The sequence below is a fragment of the Saimiri boliviensis genome, chromosome 17, assembly GCF_048565385.1.
Source record: "Saimiri boliviensis isolate mSaiBol1 chromosome 17, mSaiBol1.pri, whole genome shotgun sequence".
NCBI lineage: Eukaryota > Metazoa > Chordata > Mammalia > Primates > Cebidae > Saimiri > Saimiri boliviensis.
This window is the reverse complement of record NC_133465.1, coordinates 21269198-21289180: the sequence shown is the minus strand read 5'-3', so window position 1 is coordinate 21289180 and position 19983 is coordinate 21269198. Positions and strand designations below refer to the sequence as shown.

At 38.5% G+C, this 19983-nt stretch overlaps 1 protein-coding gene across 3 annotated transcripts in view; it reads left to right on the top strand.

Moving 5' to 3' along the window:
- LOC101028617 (coiled-coil domain-containing protein 144A-like) overlaps positions 1-19983 on the top strand; it is a 96990-nt gene that overhangs the window by 11409 nt on the left and 65598 nt on the right. For 2 of the 3 annotated variants that reach the window (XM_074388336.1, XM_074388335.1), the window contains exons 6-9: positions 990-1060; positions 13507-13608; positions 16789-17037; positions 18755-18828. In XM_074388336.1, the coding sequence (XP_074244437.1) occupies positions 990-1060; positions 13507-13608; positions 16789-17037; positions 18755-18828 (496 nt within the window). The remainder of the gene's footprint in view (positions 1-989; positions 1061-13506; positions 13609-16788; positions 17038-18754; positions 18829-19983) is intronic. The other variant, XM_074388337.1, reaches the window with a different exon arrangement.

The window sequence follows — 19983 nt, the reverse complement described above, 5'->3', positions numbered from 1 at the left end:
CGTCTCTACTAAAAAAATACAAAAAATTAGCTGGGCATGGTGGTGCGTGCCTGTAATCCCAGCTACTCAGGAGGCTGAGACAGGAGAATTACCTGAACCCAGGAGGCAGAGGTTGCAGTGAGCCGAGATCGTGCCATTGCATTCCAGCCTGGGTAACAAGAGCGAAACTCAATCTCAAAAAAAAAAAAAAAAAAAAAAAAAAAAATACACATTGGGAAATAGTTTTGGCAATAAAGTTCAAGAACAAATTATTTCATTGCCTCACTGTTTATCTGAGCATTTTCAAAACATTATTTCATTAAATCTTTAACAACCTAGTGAAATAAGCCAGTAAAATCCTTGCTTTTGCCGGGCGCGGTGGCTCAAGCCTGTAATCCCAGCACTTTGGGAGGCCGAGGCGGGTGGATCACGAGGTCAAGAGATCGAGACCATCCTGGTCAACATGGTGAAACCCCGTCTCTACTAAAGGTGCAAAAAATTAGCTGGGCATGGTGGCGCGTGCCTGTAATCCCAGCTACTCCGGAGGCTGAGGCAGGAGAATTGCCTGAACCCAGGAGGCGGAGGTTGCGGTGAGCCGAGATCGCGCCATTGCACTCCAGTCTGGGTAACAAGAGTGAAACTCAGTCTCAAAAAAAAAAAAAAAAAAAAAAAAATCCTTGCTTTTTAGAAGAATACATTGAGCCTAAGAGAAGCGACTTGTCAGAGAACAAGTATATGCTGCTGGTAATAGAGCTTGGACACTTTCCATTATGTCAAGTGAACGTGAGTTAATTTATACCGAGCCATACTCCCTTCAATTTAAGAGTACTTCATCTTGTTTTCTTCTTTGAAAGCTTAAAGAGAAGTTGGTAGAACTTGCAAATTAGTATATAGGATAAAGTTCTGATATGAACTCTGATATTGTTTGAAATACTCTAAAAATTTAATACATTTGGTATTTTTCATTTGTTTTAAAATAGTAATTTCATTTATTACATTTTTATCCATAGCATTCAGCAACTAATTTCTGAATACAAGGAAAAACAGACACCTGAAAGTCTTCCTCAAAATAGCAATCCAGGTAAGACTTCTGATAGTGAATTATTTTTGGTGGTCCTATAGATAAAAAAGTAAGAGTAAGGAAGTTTTGATCATGAAAGCAGTTTTTTAAAAGCCCTGCATGTGTAAGTTGCTTGTATATTTTTCTCTTAATTTCTTTCTTGGTAGGTTAGATTTCACAATTATTTAAAAAGTTAATTGCAGGTCATTTATTATCTTAAACAATCTTGTCTGAAAAAAATTATTTAATTATGGTCCCTAAAATCCTATATGATACATTTGTTTAAATAAGAAAAAAGATATTTTTCAGTTAGTAAGTTGTACGTTTTCTTTCTTTCTTTTTCTTTTTCTTTTTTTTTTTGAGACGGAGTTTCACTCTTGTTACCCAGGCTGGAGTGCAATCTCGGCTCACCGCAACCTCCGCCTCCTGAGTTCAAGCAATTCTCCTGCCTCGGCCTCCTGAGTAGCTGGGATTACAGGCATGCACCACCATGCCCAGCTAATGTTTTGTATTTTTAGTTGAGATGGGGTTTCACCATGTTGAACAGGATGGTCTCAGTCTCTTGACCTCGTGATCCACCTGCCTCGGCCTCCCAAAGTGCTGGGATTACAGGCGCGAGCCACCGTGCCCGGCCAGTTGTACATTTTCTTTATGGTCACATTATAATGAATTAGACTTGTTATGAAATTGGAACTTCTATTTAATTTTTTAAATAAATGGCTTGAGTTTAGTAGATGAGTATCAATCACAGTTGACCCTTAATAACGTGGGATTTAGGGATGCTTGATCCCCTCTGCATTCAGAAATCTGTGTATAACTTTTGACTCCCCCAAGTAGGTGACCATCAGCTTACTGATAACATAAACAGTCAATTAAGATGTGTTTGGTATGGTATATGTGTTAATATGCTGTATTTTTACAATAAGGGAAGCTAGAGAAATAATCTTATTAAGAAAATCGTAAGAAAAAGTAAGTTTACTATTCATTAAATGCAAGTGGATCATTATATAACTCTGAATCATAGTCTTCAAGTTGAGTAGGCTAAGGAGGAGGAGAAAGATTGGTCTTTGCTATCTGAGGTGGGAGAAAATCTGCCTATAAGTAGACCCCTGCAGTTCAAACCTGTGTTGTTCAAAGGCTAACAGTATTACATAGTGAGTTGTGTCACTAAAGTAACACAAAGTAGTTTCAAAACTGGGAAATCAACAATGCCTTTCTGGCACCATAAACAAATGGCAATAAGAACTGCAAAATGGCCAGGTGTGCTGGCCCACAGCTGTAGTCCCACACATTGGGAGGCCTAGGTGGGAGGATTGCTTGCGTTGGGAAGCTCCAGACCAGCCTGGGCAACATTGCGAGACCACGTCTCTACAAAAACAAGTAAAAAATTAGCTGGGTGTTTTGGTGCACACCTGTAATCCCAGCTACTTGGGAGGCTGAGATGGGAGGATCACTTGAGCCTGGGAGTCAAGGCCGCAGTGAGCTATGATTGTGATCATGCCACTGCACTCCAACCTGGATGACAGAGTGAGACCCTGTCTCCAAAAAAGAAAAAAAAAAAAAAACCCTGCAAAACATACCCAGTGTGCATACTAATAGGAAATTATTTTTGAAGATATCTACTGAGTGCAGAAGTCAGAAAAACAATTCCTTTTTGAGAAGTACAGGTCGTGTTACATACTTATAAACCAACAAGATCTCACTATTATTGACTTTCCCCCTAGTTTGAAATCGAATGAGATATATTTACTTCATTAGAACAAGATGTGTTCTTCTACCTGCTGGTTAGTTGTTATGATAACAATAATTTTGTTAGCACAAGATATCCTGTTACCATTAGCCAAAATATTATCATAATAAATATTCAAATAGCCCAACTCTAGCTAGGCTCAACCAATTATAATACAAGTATAAAAATGTTTCACAATAACAAAAATGCTACTGTGCTACTGAGATGTGATGCCTCATGCATTGGACAATCTAAATTGTAAGAGGACACCTTTAATTTAGTACATATTAATCAAAGAACTTCTGTAAGTTAGGTTTTGCAAGTTATTGGAGACAAACATGAAATAGACATAGTTTTAGTCTTTGAGGTGCTCATAATAGAACTTTCTGTATTTAATTTCTGTGTTTTTTTTCAACAGAATTTTCAAGGAAATCATTCACTTGTCCACTTAACAAATAATTATCAAATGTCTGTTAGATACTAAGCATTTTTTCTAATGTTACAGAATATAAACATTTAAAAATATAGCCAGGGCCAGCTATGGTGGTGCATGCCTGTAATCTCAGCAATTTGGGAGGCTGAGATGGGAGGATCACTTTAGCCCAGGAGTTTGAGACCAGCCTGGGCAATATGACAAGACCTCGTCTCTACTAAATTTTTAAAAAAATAATAAAACATTAGCTGGGCACAGTGATAGGTGCTTGTGTTTCTAGCTACTTGGGAGGCTGAGGTGGGAGGATTTCTTTTTTTTTTTTTCCCCCTTCAGAAAACTTTATTTTTATGTTTAAGGCACAACACACTTTTTCTTTTATAAAAACACACAGGTCAACATTAAAAAAAACACAGCATAGTTGTACAAGAGGAAACATTTGTTAGTATAATCTTACCAATAATGTAAGAGAGCAAAGACTGCCATTACTGAAATACATTTTGCTGCCACAGAGGGTCCCATTCTGAAGAAATTAGAAAAAAATAGCAGGGCAAATTAGGCATCCCCCACCGACCACCAGAGGTGGGAGGATTTCTTGAGCCTGGGTGTTTGAGGTTATGGTGAGCTATGATCATACCACTGCACTCCTGTCTGGGTAACAAGTAAGACCCTGTCTCAAAAAAGAAAAAAAAACAAACAAAAAAACCAGGAGCTTGTTATTATCATTGTCATTTTATTTGTTTGCTGAATTATTTATTCAGTGCCTACTACTGTGGGCTAGATGCCCTCTGAAGCGTATAATGATCATTTATTGTGTTAAATATGTGCCAACACTTTATTTGGTGAGGAATGAAAGCTGTAAAACAGTGGGTAGGATTTAAGGTAAGCATGCAGAGTAAGTAGAGCTTTTCTAGGTAAAGAGGCAGAAGGATGATGTGGGCAGAAGGAACATCTAATAAGACTGTGTGTTTGGCAGAAGGAGCAGCAAGTGCACAAGTCAGATGCTTGAATGAACTTTGCAGGGTTTAGGAGCAGTCCAGTTTTGCTAGTGCAAATCGTGTAAGACGTGAATGGTTGGGAATGAAGTGAATATCTAAGGCAAGCTTATGACAGACATCTTTTCTTTTTCTTTTTTTGAGACAGAGTCTTACTCTGTCATCCAAGCTGGAGTGCAGTGGCATTCTCTCAGCTCACTGCAACCTCCACCTCCGAGGTTTAAGTGATTCTCATGCCTCAACCTCCCAAGTAGCTGGGATTACAGGTGCGAGCTACCATGCCCAGCTAATTTTTGTATTTTTAGTAAAGACAGGATTTTGGCATGTTGGACAGGCTGGTCTCGACATCCTTGCCTCAGGTAATCCATCCCTCTTGGCCTCCCAAGTGCGGGGATTAGACATGAGCCACCACTCCCTGCCCAGACTTTAATACTGTAGAAATGAGTAGATCTTTTCCTGTAGGCCATGGGAAATTTACCAGGTGGAATGCTTTGGGCTGCAAATACCAGATGACCTAACTAACAGTGGCTAAAACAGTAGGGACCAGAGTTGTTTTGACTGTTTGGCGATATCACAGTGTTTTGTTCATGTCTCTTTTCATGGCTGGCTAATTAGCAGCAGCTCCAAACATCATGGTCTCTCTGACAATATCTGAAGGCTGAAAAGGTGGCTTTTGTTTACAGGTTTCTTTTAATTAGAGAGAAGACTCAGAAGCATGCAGTGGACTTCCTGTAACATTTTATTGGCTACCACATGCTCATTCCTAAACCAGGCACTGGGAGAGCAAATGTAATTACTGTGATAAGCTTAGAATAATCATTTCTTCTTTTGGAGTTGGGAGGGCTATTGGCATGATAAATATCCAAACAGATGTGTATTTCTCCAGCAAGACAGAGTAGGGAATCGGGTAGGGAGACAGTAATGTTTACTGTAGGGGTTCATTGCAGAATTGTGAGCTGGGAGTCACACAATTAGATTTGAGTATTAGGGCGTTCTGGTTATGGTATAAAGCAGGGATTGGGAAGCTTTTTCTGTACAGGGCTTTTTCGTGTGGTCTCTGTCATTCCTACTCAACCCTGCCGTTGAAGCATGAAAACAGTCATAGATAACAGGTAAGCAAATACACATAACTGAGCTCCAGTAAAACTTGATTTACAAAACTATAAGGCAGACTGGATTTGGCCCACGGCCTGTAGTTTGCTGACCCCCTCATATGGAGGGCAGCTAGAAGATAACCATATAAAGAGACAGGGAAACAAAGGAAGCATTTGCAGTTACCAGAGCTATAGTTTTCTTGTCTGTCCTCAGACTAGTAGCAGTCTGTTTTGAGGTTTTCACCCAGCGCTGGTGAAATCAAGAAGATTAAGGAGCTAAGTTATTCATTTAAAATGTTGGTCTCATTCTTGGCATGATGCCTTTTTAATTTATTTAAACTTTTTTTTCCATTTAAGAAATAACAATAGTTGTTTTTTCCCTATAAAAGCCACTACTTAAGAACCCATATTTAACTAGGAAATATAAGCATAAAATAAATGTGTGGCAGTGGGAGTATAAAGCAGATGCAGAAAAGAAGTACAGTTAAAATGATTTAGTAATTATTGAATGTAAAAACACAGGGGATAAGGATAAATCTCAGATAATTCTCAGGTTTCTGGCTTGTGCCCTCGCACTTAACCGGGACATGAAGGAGCAGGCAGTTTTCAGGTGTGTAAAGGGGAGCGGCAGGTCAACAGGCAGGACTAACATTTCTCTCAGCATTGTTAAGTTTACTGGAATGTCCATGTAGGATATTTTCAGTACGTAATTGGATAATAGGCATTTATGGCTGGAGATGCAGACTTGGAATAACGGAGGCAAAATCATAGATCTGAGTGAGCTTATCCATGAAGGAAAAGGTATAGAATGAGCAGAGGGCCAGTAACAGAACCCTAGGAATACCAGCATTTCCCAGAGGAGTTCAGAAAGAAGCCTGAGCAGTGGCTAAAGAGAAAGAGGAGAGGAATCAAAAGGGATGTTGCAAAAACTTAACAAAGGTGAGAATTTCAGGGAGGGAGTATCAATTCTAACAGGTAAGATTACTAAAAAGTAAAGTGAGTTAACCTTTTAAAAGCTCTTCAGTGGGCCGGTCACGGTGGCTTACGCCTGTAATCCCAGCACTTTGGGAGGCCAAGATGGGCGGATCACGAGGTCAAGAGATGGAGATTATCCTGGCAAACATGGTGAAACCTGTCTCTAGTAAAAATACAAAAATTAGCTGGGTATGGTGGTGCATGCCTGTAGTCCCAGCTATTCAGGAGGCTGAGGCAGGAGAAGCACTTGAACCCAGGAGGTGGAGGTTGCAGTGAGCCAAGACCATGCCACTGCATTCCAGCCTGACGACAGAGCGAGACTCCGTCTCAAAAAAAAAAAAAAAAAAAAGAGAGAGAAAAGCTTTTCAGTGGTACTCTCTTCTAAAGAACAATCACAGAGTTGCAGGGTCAGCTGATTATGTGATCAGTACTTCCGAGGTTCAAATGTGGAAGAATACACCACGAAGATCCTACCTAACTTTTGTAACTGCAGCAGCTCCCTATACAGGATCAGGGAAAATGGTCAGGACTGGTGAGTTCACTTACCACCACTTTTCTAGAATTGTCTAAACCTAAAGGTCCTATGTGAGGAAAAGCATAGTCTGTCTTACCTGTTGTTTTGCGGAAATGCTTGTTTTGTACTCAAATCCTTGATAGGGTCTTCTGGATGCATTCCCAAACAAACATCTGACAGCAGCAACTGGAAGCCACTATCAGATGCACATATGTATCCCTCCTCTGACATGGAATCATAATATAGTGATGTTTTGATAAAATTTCAAGTTTTTTTTTTTTTTGAGACGGAGTTTTGCTCTTGTTACCCAGGCTGGAGTGCAATGGCGCTATCTCGGCTCACCGCAACCTCCACCTCCTGGGTTCAAGCAATTCTCCTGCCTCAGCCTCCAGAGCTGGGATTACAGGCAGGCGCCACCACGCCCAGCTAATTTTTGTATTTTTAGTAGAGACGGGGTTTCACCATGTTGACCAGGATGGTCTCAATCTCTTGACCTCGTGATCCACCTGCCTCAGCCTCCCAAAGTGCTGGAATTACAGGCTTGAGCCACTGCGCCCGGCCAAAATTTCAAGTTTTAATTAGAAATAGTTTACAGACCAGCACTTTAGTGGAACCAACATTAAAAATATAGTTTATTGCAGGAAACTAATATGATGTCCTGGAGAAAAATGTACAGTGAAATGCTGAATATAGTATTTCTATATTTGGGGAATACTGGTCACATCAGTAGAAAAGTCAATGTCTGACTCTTTGTTAGTGCAGTTCCCCTTTCATTTACCCTTGTGATACTTCTGCTTTTACTGCTTCCTTTTGAATTTTATCCCTAAAAAAATATTATTAGAACATATTTCAAATACACTTCTTTATATCTGTACCACAGTGACACAATGATCATGGTCTGTCAATATTTTAAGTGTCTTCTGGTTGTCAAATACAAATTGTTTTATCTGACATAGTTTAAATGTGAAGTGCTTTTCTGGTATTGCATTTCTTCAGAAATTGGTAATCTGTGATTTAACTAGAATATTGGTCTAATGGATTATCACACTTTTAACTATCTATGTATAAGATAAGTCTCTTCTCCTGGCCAGATAAGTTAAAAGTCCTGTTGATCCTTACTGATCAGTTCCACTATTTGGAGGGAGAAATGGATAATTCATGCTACATTTTGGGTGCAGTCTTTTTGTTTTCGGACTTTTTTTTTGAACAGGTGTGATTATAGCGCACTGTAGCTTTAGTTTCCAGCCTCAAGCAATCCTTCTGCCTCAGCCTCCTGAATAGGTGCAGCTACAGATGTGTGCCACTGCACCTGGCCTGCTGCATAATTATTACAAAAGTGAATTAAACCCTACCGAGTTGGAGAAAATTTACTATGATCTTTTAATTTTTTGTGTCAGAAACTTTTATAGTGTAGAACATACTGTCAATCATCAAGATTTTCTATTTTTTAATTGGGTTAATATAGGATTGTTGCTTTTTAAAATTACTTTCTGACACCATTGATGCATTTTTAATGCCTTTAGTTCATTGGATATGGAAGTACAGGAATCTCCAAGGCAAATGTCAAAAACTAAAATATAAGTATATTAGAGAAAGTTATTCTGCAAAACAGCCTTCTGATTGTAGTCACATGTAACGCATCAACTTAAAAAATAAAAAAATTATATAATGCAATTGTATCGGGTTCCCAAGACCACCCTAGGTTTGGTAATTTACTGAGAAGGACTCACAGGACTCAGCAGACAGTCATTCTTGGAGCTTTGATTTATTACAGTGAAAAGACACAAAGCAAAATTTGAGAAGGGAAAAGGTGCACATGTCAAAGTCTGGAGGAAGCCAGGCACAAGCTACAGGAGTCATCTTCTGTGTAGTTACCAGGATGTGCTTAATTCCCCCAGCCTCAAATTTTGAAAACATTTGTACAATGTTGTCTACCTTATCAGAGTTTCTTTAGAGGCTCAGCACCCATGTTTTAGATGGAGGCTAGTCACATAGGCCTCCTCTCCTCTCCTTCACATGTACCAAAATTCCAGACTCCTAGGAGGAAATGAACTGTTCGTAGTAAACCACATTTGCATTTGCACAAACAGTTTAGGCACGGTGAGCCATTCCCTTCTTCTAAGTTAGGCAATGGTGGGAGCCCTTCCAAATTGAAGGTCCCGAACACGAGCTAAGAACCAGCCTTGCAAGCAAGCCTTTCTAAGGATGGCTGTCTCGTGCCTGCTATATGAAATCCTTGCTGCCCAGCAGCTATGGCCCTGACTAAATTTTTGGTGTTATCATAAAATTTGATGTAATATGATAGCAAATAATAGAATGATAGACCATAACATGGTACTGGTTTCAGTTGCATCATTCATATTAAGTAGCAATGCTACTTACAGTTTTGACATTTGGTGAATACTTAACAGGTATTTGTACGTAAGTTACTATGGCAATATTAAGTAATTATACTATGTCCTTTTCTGATTAAACTTTCAGTAAAATTGTGGATAAAATGGGCATAATAAGTTCTGATTTAAAATTAGAATAAAAATTGTCTTTCATTTTATGTACATGGATGAACCAGTTTTGATTCTTATTGTATCAAATCCCTGTTTATAATTATGAAATAATGATTAGATATTCAATAATTTTTATCAATTTTTTTGCCTATGTATGCAGTTAGTTGCTTTATGTGTTTTTATATGCTTCAATTTGGGAGCTTGTATTCTGTTACCTTGATCTTTAGTGATTCACAGCTTTCAAGGTGAAAATTGTCTTTTTATGATTTAGGGTAATAGCAAGTTCAGTATGTTTTTTAAAATTCATAACATTATTTTCCAAGCAGTTTTAGATTCACAGCAAAATTGGGAAGGTACAGAGATTTTCCATATTCCCCATGACCGCAGACATATGAGTAGCCTCCCTCATTATCAGTATCCCCCATCAGAGTTCATCAGAGTTACAGTTGAGGAACCTACTTGGACAGACACATCACCCCCAAGGTCCACAGTTTATGTTAGGATTCACTCTTGGTGTTGTAAATTCTCTGTTGTTGGACAAATGTGTAATGGCATGCATATATCCTTGTAGCATCATAGACAAAATAGTTTCCCAGCCGTAAATATCCTCCGTCCTCTGCCTTTTGATCTCTTCTTCTCTGCTGGCTTCTGGCAACCATTGGTCTTTTTGGTGTCTCCATGGTTTTGCTTTTTCCAGACTTGTCATATAGTTGGAATGAAAGAGTGGGTATCTTTTTGAACATTTAAAAAATAAAGTTCCATGGTAATTTCATTCTGTCATTTTAGATGTTCTTTGTCCTTGCCTTTGTTTTCCTGATGTCTTGTTCATCAGCATAGGATCTGATGACATATGACTTGACGTGCTGAGAAAGCGTGATATCTATAGACATTTGCCATGTAATGGGGAGAGAGGGGAAAAATGGCATCATGCAGTACTCCACAACAGAAGATGGGTCCAGATAGACTCTAGCAGTGGGACAGGGTAATCTCAAGAGCTGGACTTTATAAAACTGGAATCACAAAGTCTTGCATGCTTACCTTGCATTTAAAAAGACCAGGCAGTGAATATGACAGGTGAAAATAAATATGTTCCTCACTGATTGTCTTTCTTTAGGGATGAGTTTGAAAACAGTCTATATTATTATAACATGGCTCATCTACAGTTAGATTCCCTGTCATAGGAAATGCCAGTGTTTTGCTTTACAAGAACTGAAAAATAATTTTGTTTTCACCAGCGAGAGCAACAACTGTTGACACATTCTGGTAGTTTGAGTGAGTTGATAGTTGTGTTCGTATGTATTTTTCATATCAGATCGCACTCCCTGGCAACCTGCCACCACTGTGGTAGTGTTTCTTCTTAAGCTTCTCTCTGAATGAGTGGTATGGCTCAGAGTGAATATGCTCTTTAAGGGAGTGATCTTTCCAGTGGTTCTTTCCATGGGAGGTAAAATGGGAGTGAATTTGAGCCTTGTTTGTGCTAGAGAAAATAGCTAGAAGTAAGTAAACATAACCAGCATCTGCCCCAGAAGAGGATTAGTGAGAGTGAATACATTGATCTCCCTTGAGCTCTTCTCCACTGGCAGTGAAAAGTCTTTGCAAAGATCCTTGTCCCTGGTCTGTTTCCTATGTTTTGCCATATGACATAGCACAGTACCCATAGACCTAGCTTCCTTGTGCTAGGGTGTTTTTTCCTAAACTGAACAGTTTTAATGGAAGATCTGGAGAAGTTAGGTTGTCACACAACAAAATGTACAGTTTCCCCACCTTATCCACGGGGGATATGTTCCAAGACCCCCAGTGAATGCCTGGAACTGTAGATAGTATTGAACCCTAGATATGCAATGTCAGATTAGAAGGAAGAGGATAAGAGTAAAAGGGGGAATAAAGAACGAGGAAGGCAGAGAGTGTAGGGAGCAAATGAAGGGAAAAGAAGCAGGTGCATATGATGGAGGGTGGTAAAATGAGATAATACCTCAGAAAAAGGAAGAGTGGGGTGTTAGGAAGGTGGAAGGAATGTAAGGTCAATGTGTAGCACCAAAACTTACCAGATAAGACAAACTTTACTTGCTAACATGTGAGCTGTGCTTTAAGTTTAATTATTTCATCACAGTGTGGCTATACTGATGATTTTAAGCCAGTCAGATATTCTGGTTAGCAGACCGTGTGTGTGTGTGTGTGTGTGTGTGTGTGGAGGGGGGGTGGTAATCTGATTATCAAGAATGAGGAAAGTAATTAATCACTCTTTAATGAGTATGTGGTGGACATAGTCTTTTAAAACACTGGTTCTGAAACTTTCTGAACTGAAGTTTCTTTTATATGATTAAATATTATTGCCTAGAGGTAACTGACACCCTGCATTATTATTTCCATTTATCATTTTCATTCTCTTTTAAAATATTTTATTACATATGTGTACGGTCATAAATAATATGTAGAATTTGTTTTTATGTCCTAAAAGTGTATGTAAGTTGTTGTATACTCTACATATTTTGCAACTTTCTTTTGTCTGCTCACATTACATTATTGAGGTCAGTCCTTATTGACACAGGAAGCTCTGGTTTTCTATCAAATTACTGGATATCAGTTAAACCTTCTTTGTAATGATAAATAAATAAAATGATTGCATTTTAAAAATGATTGCAGATTCCAAAGAGCTTTTAAGTTGGTTGTATCTATTGATATTTAATATTTTAGAAATAAAAACTAAAATATTTAATAAAACAAGCATGCACAATTATACATTCCAATAGACATTAGAACTGTGACCCATTCACCATTAAAGCTATGCCGTTAGGACACATCATGTCTATGAAAAGCTCCACTGTACACTTAAAAGAGAATGAGAGTGAAAATGGCAAATAACATTTTGTATTATTTGACCTCTTAGACCCCCTGCTTGAATCTTGAACTCCAGGGATTCTCAGATCACAATTTAGAGCCAACATTTTAAACCACATACATATGTAGTTTGAATATGATTATGGATAAATGGGCCCTTGATGATGAAATAGCCTTTAAAGTTTCACTTCTGTATTTTTTTGCTTTTTTGCTTTCACTTGTCTTAAAAAATTTAAATCCCAACAATTTTGTTTATATAGAAAAAACATATGAAAAAAAGCCCATCATCACTGGTCATTAGAGAAATGCAAATCAAAACCACATTAAGATACCATCTCATGCCAGTTGGAATGGCAATCATTGAGAACTCAGGAGACAACAGATGTTGGAGAGGATGTGGAGAAATAAGAACACTTTTACACTGTTGGTGGGAATGTAAATTAGTTCAACCATTGCGGAAGACAGTGTAGTTATTCTTCAAGGATCTAGACCTAGGAATACCATTTGACCCAGCAATCCCATAACTGGTATTTACCCAAAGGATTATAAAACATTCAATTATAAAGACACATGCACACATATGTTTATTGCAGCAGAGTTCACAATAGCAAAGACTTGGAACCAACCCAAATGCCCACTAATGATAGACTGGATAAAGAAAATGTGGCACATATATGCCATGGAATACTATGCATCCATAAAAAAAGATGAGTACATGTCCTTTGCAGGGACATGGATGAAGCTGGAAGCCATCATCCTCAGCAAACTGACACAGGAACAGAAAACCAAACACCTCATGTTCTCACTCGTAAGTGGGTGTTGAACAGTGAGAGGGCATGGACACAGGGAGGGGAACATCACACACCAGGGCCTGTTGGGAGGTTGGAGGGGGGCGGTGGGGAAGGATAGCAGGGGGTGGGAGGATAGGGGAGGAAAAACATTAGGAGAAATACCTAATGTAGATGACAGGGGGATGGACGCAGCAAACCACCATGGCACGTGTATACCCGTGTAGCAGTAACCTGCACGATCTACATGTGTACCCCAGAACTTAAAGTATAATAATTTAAAAAAAGTTGTTGTTTCCATACAAAAAACAAAGAAAAAAGGAAAATATTTTTGTTATATATTCCTTTCCTGTCTCATGGTACTGTGTGCTCTTTGGATCTAATGTGGTCCTAGACTAATCCTGTTTTTATATGGGAACAATTAGGTCCCTTAAGGCTGTCATTTTGCATATAAATGTATGAAGTTTATCCAAGTATTTGAAAGTAAATTCTGAAGATAGTGGTAGATTCAGAGAAGACTATCTTATTATAATTAAAAGATTTTAAAGTATATTTCTTATGACTTTTTGTAAATCCCGTAATTCTGTTTTTTATTAATAGAACAAGAAAAGATGAACATTGGAGTTGTACTGCTCTCAGGGAATAATACTATCCATGACATGTGCCGATCACAGCTGCCAGAAAACAAAGAAAGCAAAGAAGGTAGCAAAGAATCTAGAATACATACACACTATGCCGTCATGTATATTTAAGTTTAAAATGGTTAGACATAAATTCTATTTATAAAAAATTTATATCCATGAAGAATCTTAATGGAAAGCAAAATATGTAATAGAGACTGCTGGGTGAATCAAAGTAAGTAATAGTAAATGTAAAAATGTAGAAAAGTGGGGCCGGAGTGCTCCCCCTGCCGGCCACGTGGCTGCTGTTCCTCCTGCTGTGGGACTGCTGAGCGCGAGGCTGCTTCCCTCTTCCAGCTCCCAAGTACGGGCCGGGGCACCCGCCGCCAGCATGGATGCTTGCCGCGTGCTGCAGAAAGATCTCAGAGTAAAGAACTTAAAATTCAGATATGTGAAGTTGATTTCCATGGAAACCTTGTCATCCTCTGATGAGAGTTGTGACAGCTTTGCTTCTGATAATTTTGCAAACACAAGGCTGCAGTCAGTTCAGGAAGGCTGTAGGACCCGCAGCCAGGGCAGGCACTCTGGACCTCTCAGGGTGGCGATGAAGTTTCCAGCTCCAAGTACCAGAGGAGCAACCAACAAAAAAGCAGAGCTCCCACAGTCCTCCGAGAACTCTGACCGATTCCAACTCTGATTCAGAAGATGAAAGTGAGATGAAGGTTTTGGAGAAAAGGGCTTTAAATAGAAAGCAAAACAAAGCAATGCTTGCAAAACTCATGTCTGAATTAGAAAGCTTCCCTGTCTCGTTCCCTGGAAGACATTTCCCTCCCAGGCTCCAACTCACAATCGAGGAGACCTCGAAGGCGTCCATTCCCAGGTGTTGCATCCATTCCCAGGTGTTGTATCCAGGAGAAACCCTGAACTCAGAGCTCGTCCTCTTACCAGGTCAAGGTCCCGGATCCTCGGGTCTGTTGACACCCTACCCATGGAGGAGGAGGAAGAGGATAAGTACATGTTGGTGAGAAAGAGGAAGACCATGGACAGCTGCATGAACGAAGATGACATGCCCAGGAGTCGTCGCTCCAGGTCATCCCTGACCCTTCCGCATATAATTCGCCCAGTGGAAGAAATTACAGAGGAAGATTTGGAGAACCTCTGCAGCAACTCTGAAGAAAAGATATATAACCTTTCACTGGACTCTGCTTGTCATCAATGCCATCAGAAGACTATTGATACCAAAACAAACTGCAGAAACCCAGACTGCTGTGGCGTTTGAGGACAGTTCTGTGGCCCCTGCCTTCGAAACCATTATGATGAAGAGGTCAGGGATGCTCGGCTGGATCCGAACTGGCATTGCCCGCCTTGTCGAGGAATCTGCAACTGTAGTTTCTGCCGGCAGTGAGATGGACGGTGTGCAACTGGGGTCCTTGTGTATTTAGCCAAATATGGCTTTGGGAATGTGCATGCCTACTTGAAAAGTCTGAAACAGGAATTTGAAATGCAAGCATAATATCTGGAAAATTCACGGCCTGCCTTCTGCTTCTCAAATCTTTCTTCTTAAAGTTTCCAATTTTTTCACTGAAACCTGAGTCAAGGATCTTGATGATCAGCCTGTTTTATAAGAAACTCCAGTCACGGTAATCTCAGGGGACGTGTTTCTGGAGCATCACGGAAGGTATATTACTAGTTACACTTTGCCTTCCTGAAGTTTCTTCTCTGCTCCCAACCCCCACTTCATAGCATCCCCCTCTATTTCCAGGGGTCCTCTCTAGCCGCTTAGTTTTGTAATTTCTTTTAAAGTATAGTTTTATGAAAGCATATTTTATTTACTTGGTGTTGAAATAGCCCTTATAAAAGCTAAGCACTTAGAAACACAGTAATAGTATTAATTAACTAGAGAATTTCAGAGAACAGCCTTCTAAAACATAAAAACAAGTATGATTTAGCATTCATACTAGTTGAAATTTTTAATAGAATCAAGGCACAGAAGTCTTAAAACCATGTGGAGAAATTAGGTGATTACTGCAGATTGGAGTATATTACTTAAGATGCCCCTCAAACCCATGTATTGTGCTTATGTTACAAGTTAATGTCACAATTGAGACTTAATTTCTGCTAATTTCTTGTGCCCGAAGGGTAAGTGGTGCGTGTAGCTTACACAATCATGATTCAAAGGTTGGTGGGCAAGTAATACTTAAAATTGTGATAGGAAAGCTATCTGGAAACTACAAGTAGGCCGATTTGAATTTTCGGTATAAAACTTTAGTATGATTTTAGTTTGCCAAGTTTATTTCAGTTTACATGTAAGGTACTGCAAATAAATTCTTGGACAGTTTTGCTTGGAAACTTGATATTAAAAACTAGTCTGTGTTTCTTTACAGTTTCTTGAAAATTTATAAACCTAGGCGCAGGGTTCAAGTTTAGATTTTAAGCACTTTTGTAAGAATGGGAAGTGCCTTTTTGGAGATGTAACTTTCAGCAGTTTGTTAACCTGACATCTCTGCCAGTCTAGTTTCTGGACAGGTTTCCTGTGTCAGTATTCCCCTGCCTCTTTGCATTAATCAAGTTGTTTGGTAGAGGAGGAATCTAAGTGTTTGTGTGTCCAATGTACTTGCATGAGTAAACCATTGCTGACCCATTCAGTGTTTGATGCATGATTGGACCTAGAATCAAGAAGTGTAAATACAGCTATTGATCTGTAGTGCTTTTATAGAGAAGTGTTTAAGTGTTTATTTTGATAATAAAATGTTTGTCCTAACTTGTCTGCTTAAAAAAAATGTAGAAAAGTGAGAGATGATAGTTAATTAAACTTATCTCAATGAATTGCAAGCATAGAACATATCAAATATAATAAGCCCTGAATGCATAGTGTGTTTATGGGAGACAGCAGGATGTGGGACTGTTTCTGTGGCTCACACCTATAATCCCAGCACTTTGGGAGACTGAGGCAGGTGGATTACGAGGTCAGGAGTTCAAGACCAGTCTGACCAACATGGTGAAATCCTGTCTATACTAAAAACACAAATATCACCCAGGCGTGGTGGCATGCACCTATAATCCCAGATACTCAGGAGGCTGAGGCAGGAGAATCACTTGAACCTAGGAGGTAGAGGTTGCAGTGAGCCGAAATCACTCCAGCCTGGGCAGCAGAGTGAGACTCTGTCTCAAAAAAAGAGAAAGAAAACATGAATACAAGTTAGTTAAATTACTGTTTTATTTACATCCTAATAAATGAAAACTTTATTATTGGATTTTTCAGATTGGCATCCTACTACTATGACTGATAGTGATAAGACTTGTGAGAGATCCAAGAATCTGAAAGTTGATGATAAATGTCTACCTGTATCACCATCAACGTCTAAAAAACAGTCAGACATCAAAGAATTGGGACAGACGAACTCAATAGAACAAGAAAAGATGAACATTGGAGTTGTACTTCTCTCAGCGAATAATACTCTCCATGACGTGTGCCAATCACAGCTGCCAGAAAACAAAAAGAGCAAAGAAGGTAACAAAGGAGCATGGAGAATTCAGTCCTAGAGTGCCCCTGTTTGGCTGCATAGTGCTATAGTTCTAATTTTAAAAAATTATTTTCTGGTAAAATGTGCTTTGTGTTTACTCTCCTTTTGCACTGAACAGAATACCTTTTGGCAGGACATTTGTATTCTTCCTTTAACTAAAGCAACATCTAGATAACAGAATTAGGGGAAAGCATGATTTTCTTTAGAAAGTAGGATTAAATTTAGAATGTAGAGACTAAATGTTTTAGGGACTAACATAGGATTATATTTAGGATAACTCAGTAGTGACCTAAAGATTGCTGACTCAAACACAGTGTGATTGCTTTATTTTTACAGCTTTGAATTCACAGCTGTTAGTTATTAACTGTATACACTATAAACTTAAAAGGCACCTTCCAAAAGCAAATATTAAGTGACTTCCTATCCTTCTATGACTTTATATATTATAGAATTGATTTTCCAAGTCAGTGATTAATGAGAATTATAGAAAATTTGCTGCATAGTATCTCCTCGGCTGCGTCCACGTGAGCTACCACCTGTGTTAATAAATGTGTTCATGAGGAATATTGGTTTTGGCATTGAGAGTGTTCTATGGTCAATGCAAATAGGACTCTTGAGAACATTAATGTTCAAGTATTTTAAAATTACACATAAGGCTTTCATAATGTGACTTCTGCTCAGCTCTCCATCTTTAGCCCTTTCCCCTGTGTGCTCTTTCTCTGGCCTTACTGAACTGCTGGTCCTGTCCTGTTCACCCATCCCTCGATTGTGGGCAAATACATACACTCTTTCAGGCCTCTCTCTGCCTTTTGTTGCTGCCTGGCATGCTCTCACCCTTTTCTGCCCCCTACCCCTTCTAATTTGGCTGGCCTCATTTTAGAGAATGTCGGCTTGGGCAGGATCTCTAGAAAAGTCATCTCTGACATGCTTTCTTTTCCCTCTTTAAATCCTCCTGCCTAGCACTTAGCAAGACTCAATTTAAAAATTGCTGAGTAAAATAGATAATGACTCTTTGTACAAAGATGATTTTCAAGATTGTTCCTATAGTCTAGGAGCAAAGGGAATAGATGTGTAAAGCAGTTATCGACAGTTCAGATGGTAGAGATGCAGTAGAAAAATCAGTAAAGTCCCAGGAGAGCCCCAAGGAAGGAGATACTGAGATACCTGTTTACCTGGGGAAAGATAGCCAGGAGGAGGGTTAATTTCATCTAGCACTCTGTTTTTATTTATTTTTAGCAGTCTGTTTTAAAAGATGAACATATCAATACATTTGTCAGAATAATACAGGAAAACATTTCGGATGTTAGGAAGAGGGTGTACACCGATAAAGGTGTCCACGGTCATTCTGGAAATCATTAATAGGGTACTACTACGAAGTAAAGAACAGTATACAGCATTGCCTAATAATATTAATATTGTGATGGCTTTGTTCATTGACGTTGGGTGGATGAAACAGTTAGTGAATCTTCGACATGATTGTATTTCTTTAACCTGGTGGCATCTAGTGTCTCCCACAAAATGGTTTGTTTAAGTTTTGGAGAATGAGAAATATTTCTTAAAGAAGAAAGTATTCCACTAAAGATCAAGCTTCATTTAAACTCTCAATTTATGAAATAAAATGAAATGTAATTTAAAATCTATTTTTATAGACTCTCTCTTTTATCTAACTTCTAAGTAGTTTAACTAAACATTTGGATTTCGCAGAAGAACAAGACTTGGAGCTGCCATCAGAGGAAGAGGAAGAAAGACTTAAAGGCCGTGAAAATAAGCAGCCACAGGTGTGTAAACATTTAAATTAAATCTAAATTTCTGGTTTAATACTGTTTTCTTTGCTTTCATAATTTAAGATAGCCCAAATGAAATTACCTCTCAGATTAGCCTTTGAGAATCAATAGATTCTTATTTAATATTTAATTTTAAATACATTTAAACTAGTTATAAAACACAATATTGTTAGAATCTATCATAACTTGTAGTTAATCTTTACCCTTGGAGTGGAGGCAGAACATTCCAGAATTTTGTTTACTCTTCAATTTTTACAGTATCTTTACAGGATAAAGAAGGTAATTAAAACATATTTTTAAGCAACAGAAATTATGAACAATTTAACAGTGATGGCCACTTAGTTGGATTCATGGTAAAAGAGTAATCATGGCCAGTGGCTCAAATTTTGCAGTTTGATATTGCCAGTTACCAATGCCAAGGTTAAATATGTATTCTGTTGTGTGGCCTCTCATTGACTTCAGGGTCTATATTCAGTGAGAGTGGGGTTATGAAATCAACCCAACTGCCTATTAAGGAAATCAAATCTTGCAAAATGGGATCTTTGGTGTTGGGGTACAAACAATAACTTTCTAACTTTTTAGATGCAGAAACTTAGTAAATACTATTTTAAAGTTAGTGTTATTAGGGGACTGTAGTACGTATTAGAACTGAACTGAAGCAGACAGTCTAAACATGTAACCCTATGATGTTACAGTAATAATTTGAATTAAAACTTAAGAATTTGCTTTTCTTTCTGATTGATAGTGATTTAGGCTCCTAATAATTTAAAGACTGCCTAGACTCCCATTAGTAGTCTATAGAAAGAGTACTTACATGTACTGTAGGGGCTTGCTTTTCAAGTGAGGAAGCCTTTGTAACACTAGAAATCATCTGCTAATTCATTTTTGGTAGATTCAACACATAATTAAGCTTATTCCAAACAAACGTTGACAAAATTATGTTTGCTGGTTCATATTTTCCTCCTCTTTTCAGCTAAGACAAATCGTTTTTTCTTTCTTAGTCACAAGCTGGTGATTTGGGAGTAGCTAAACCTACATTACGAAGTTTTAACAGTTAAATTTTCATTTTAATTGTTTGTGAATTTTTCTTTGTTCATACCTGTTACTTAAGGAGAATGCTATTTTTAAAACATGCAGCCTAACAGACAA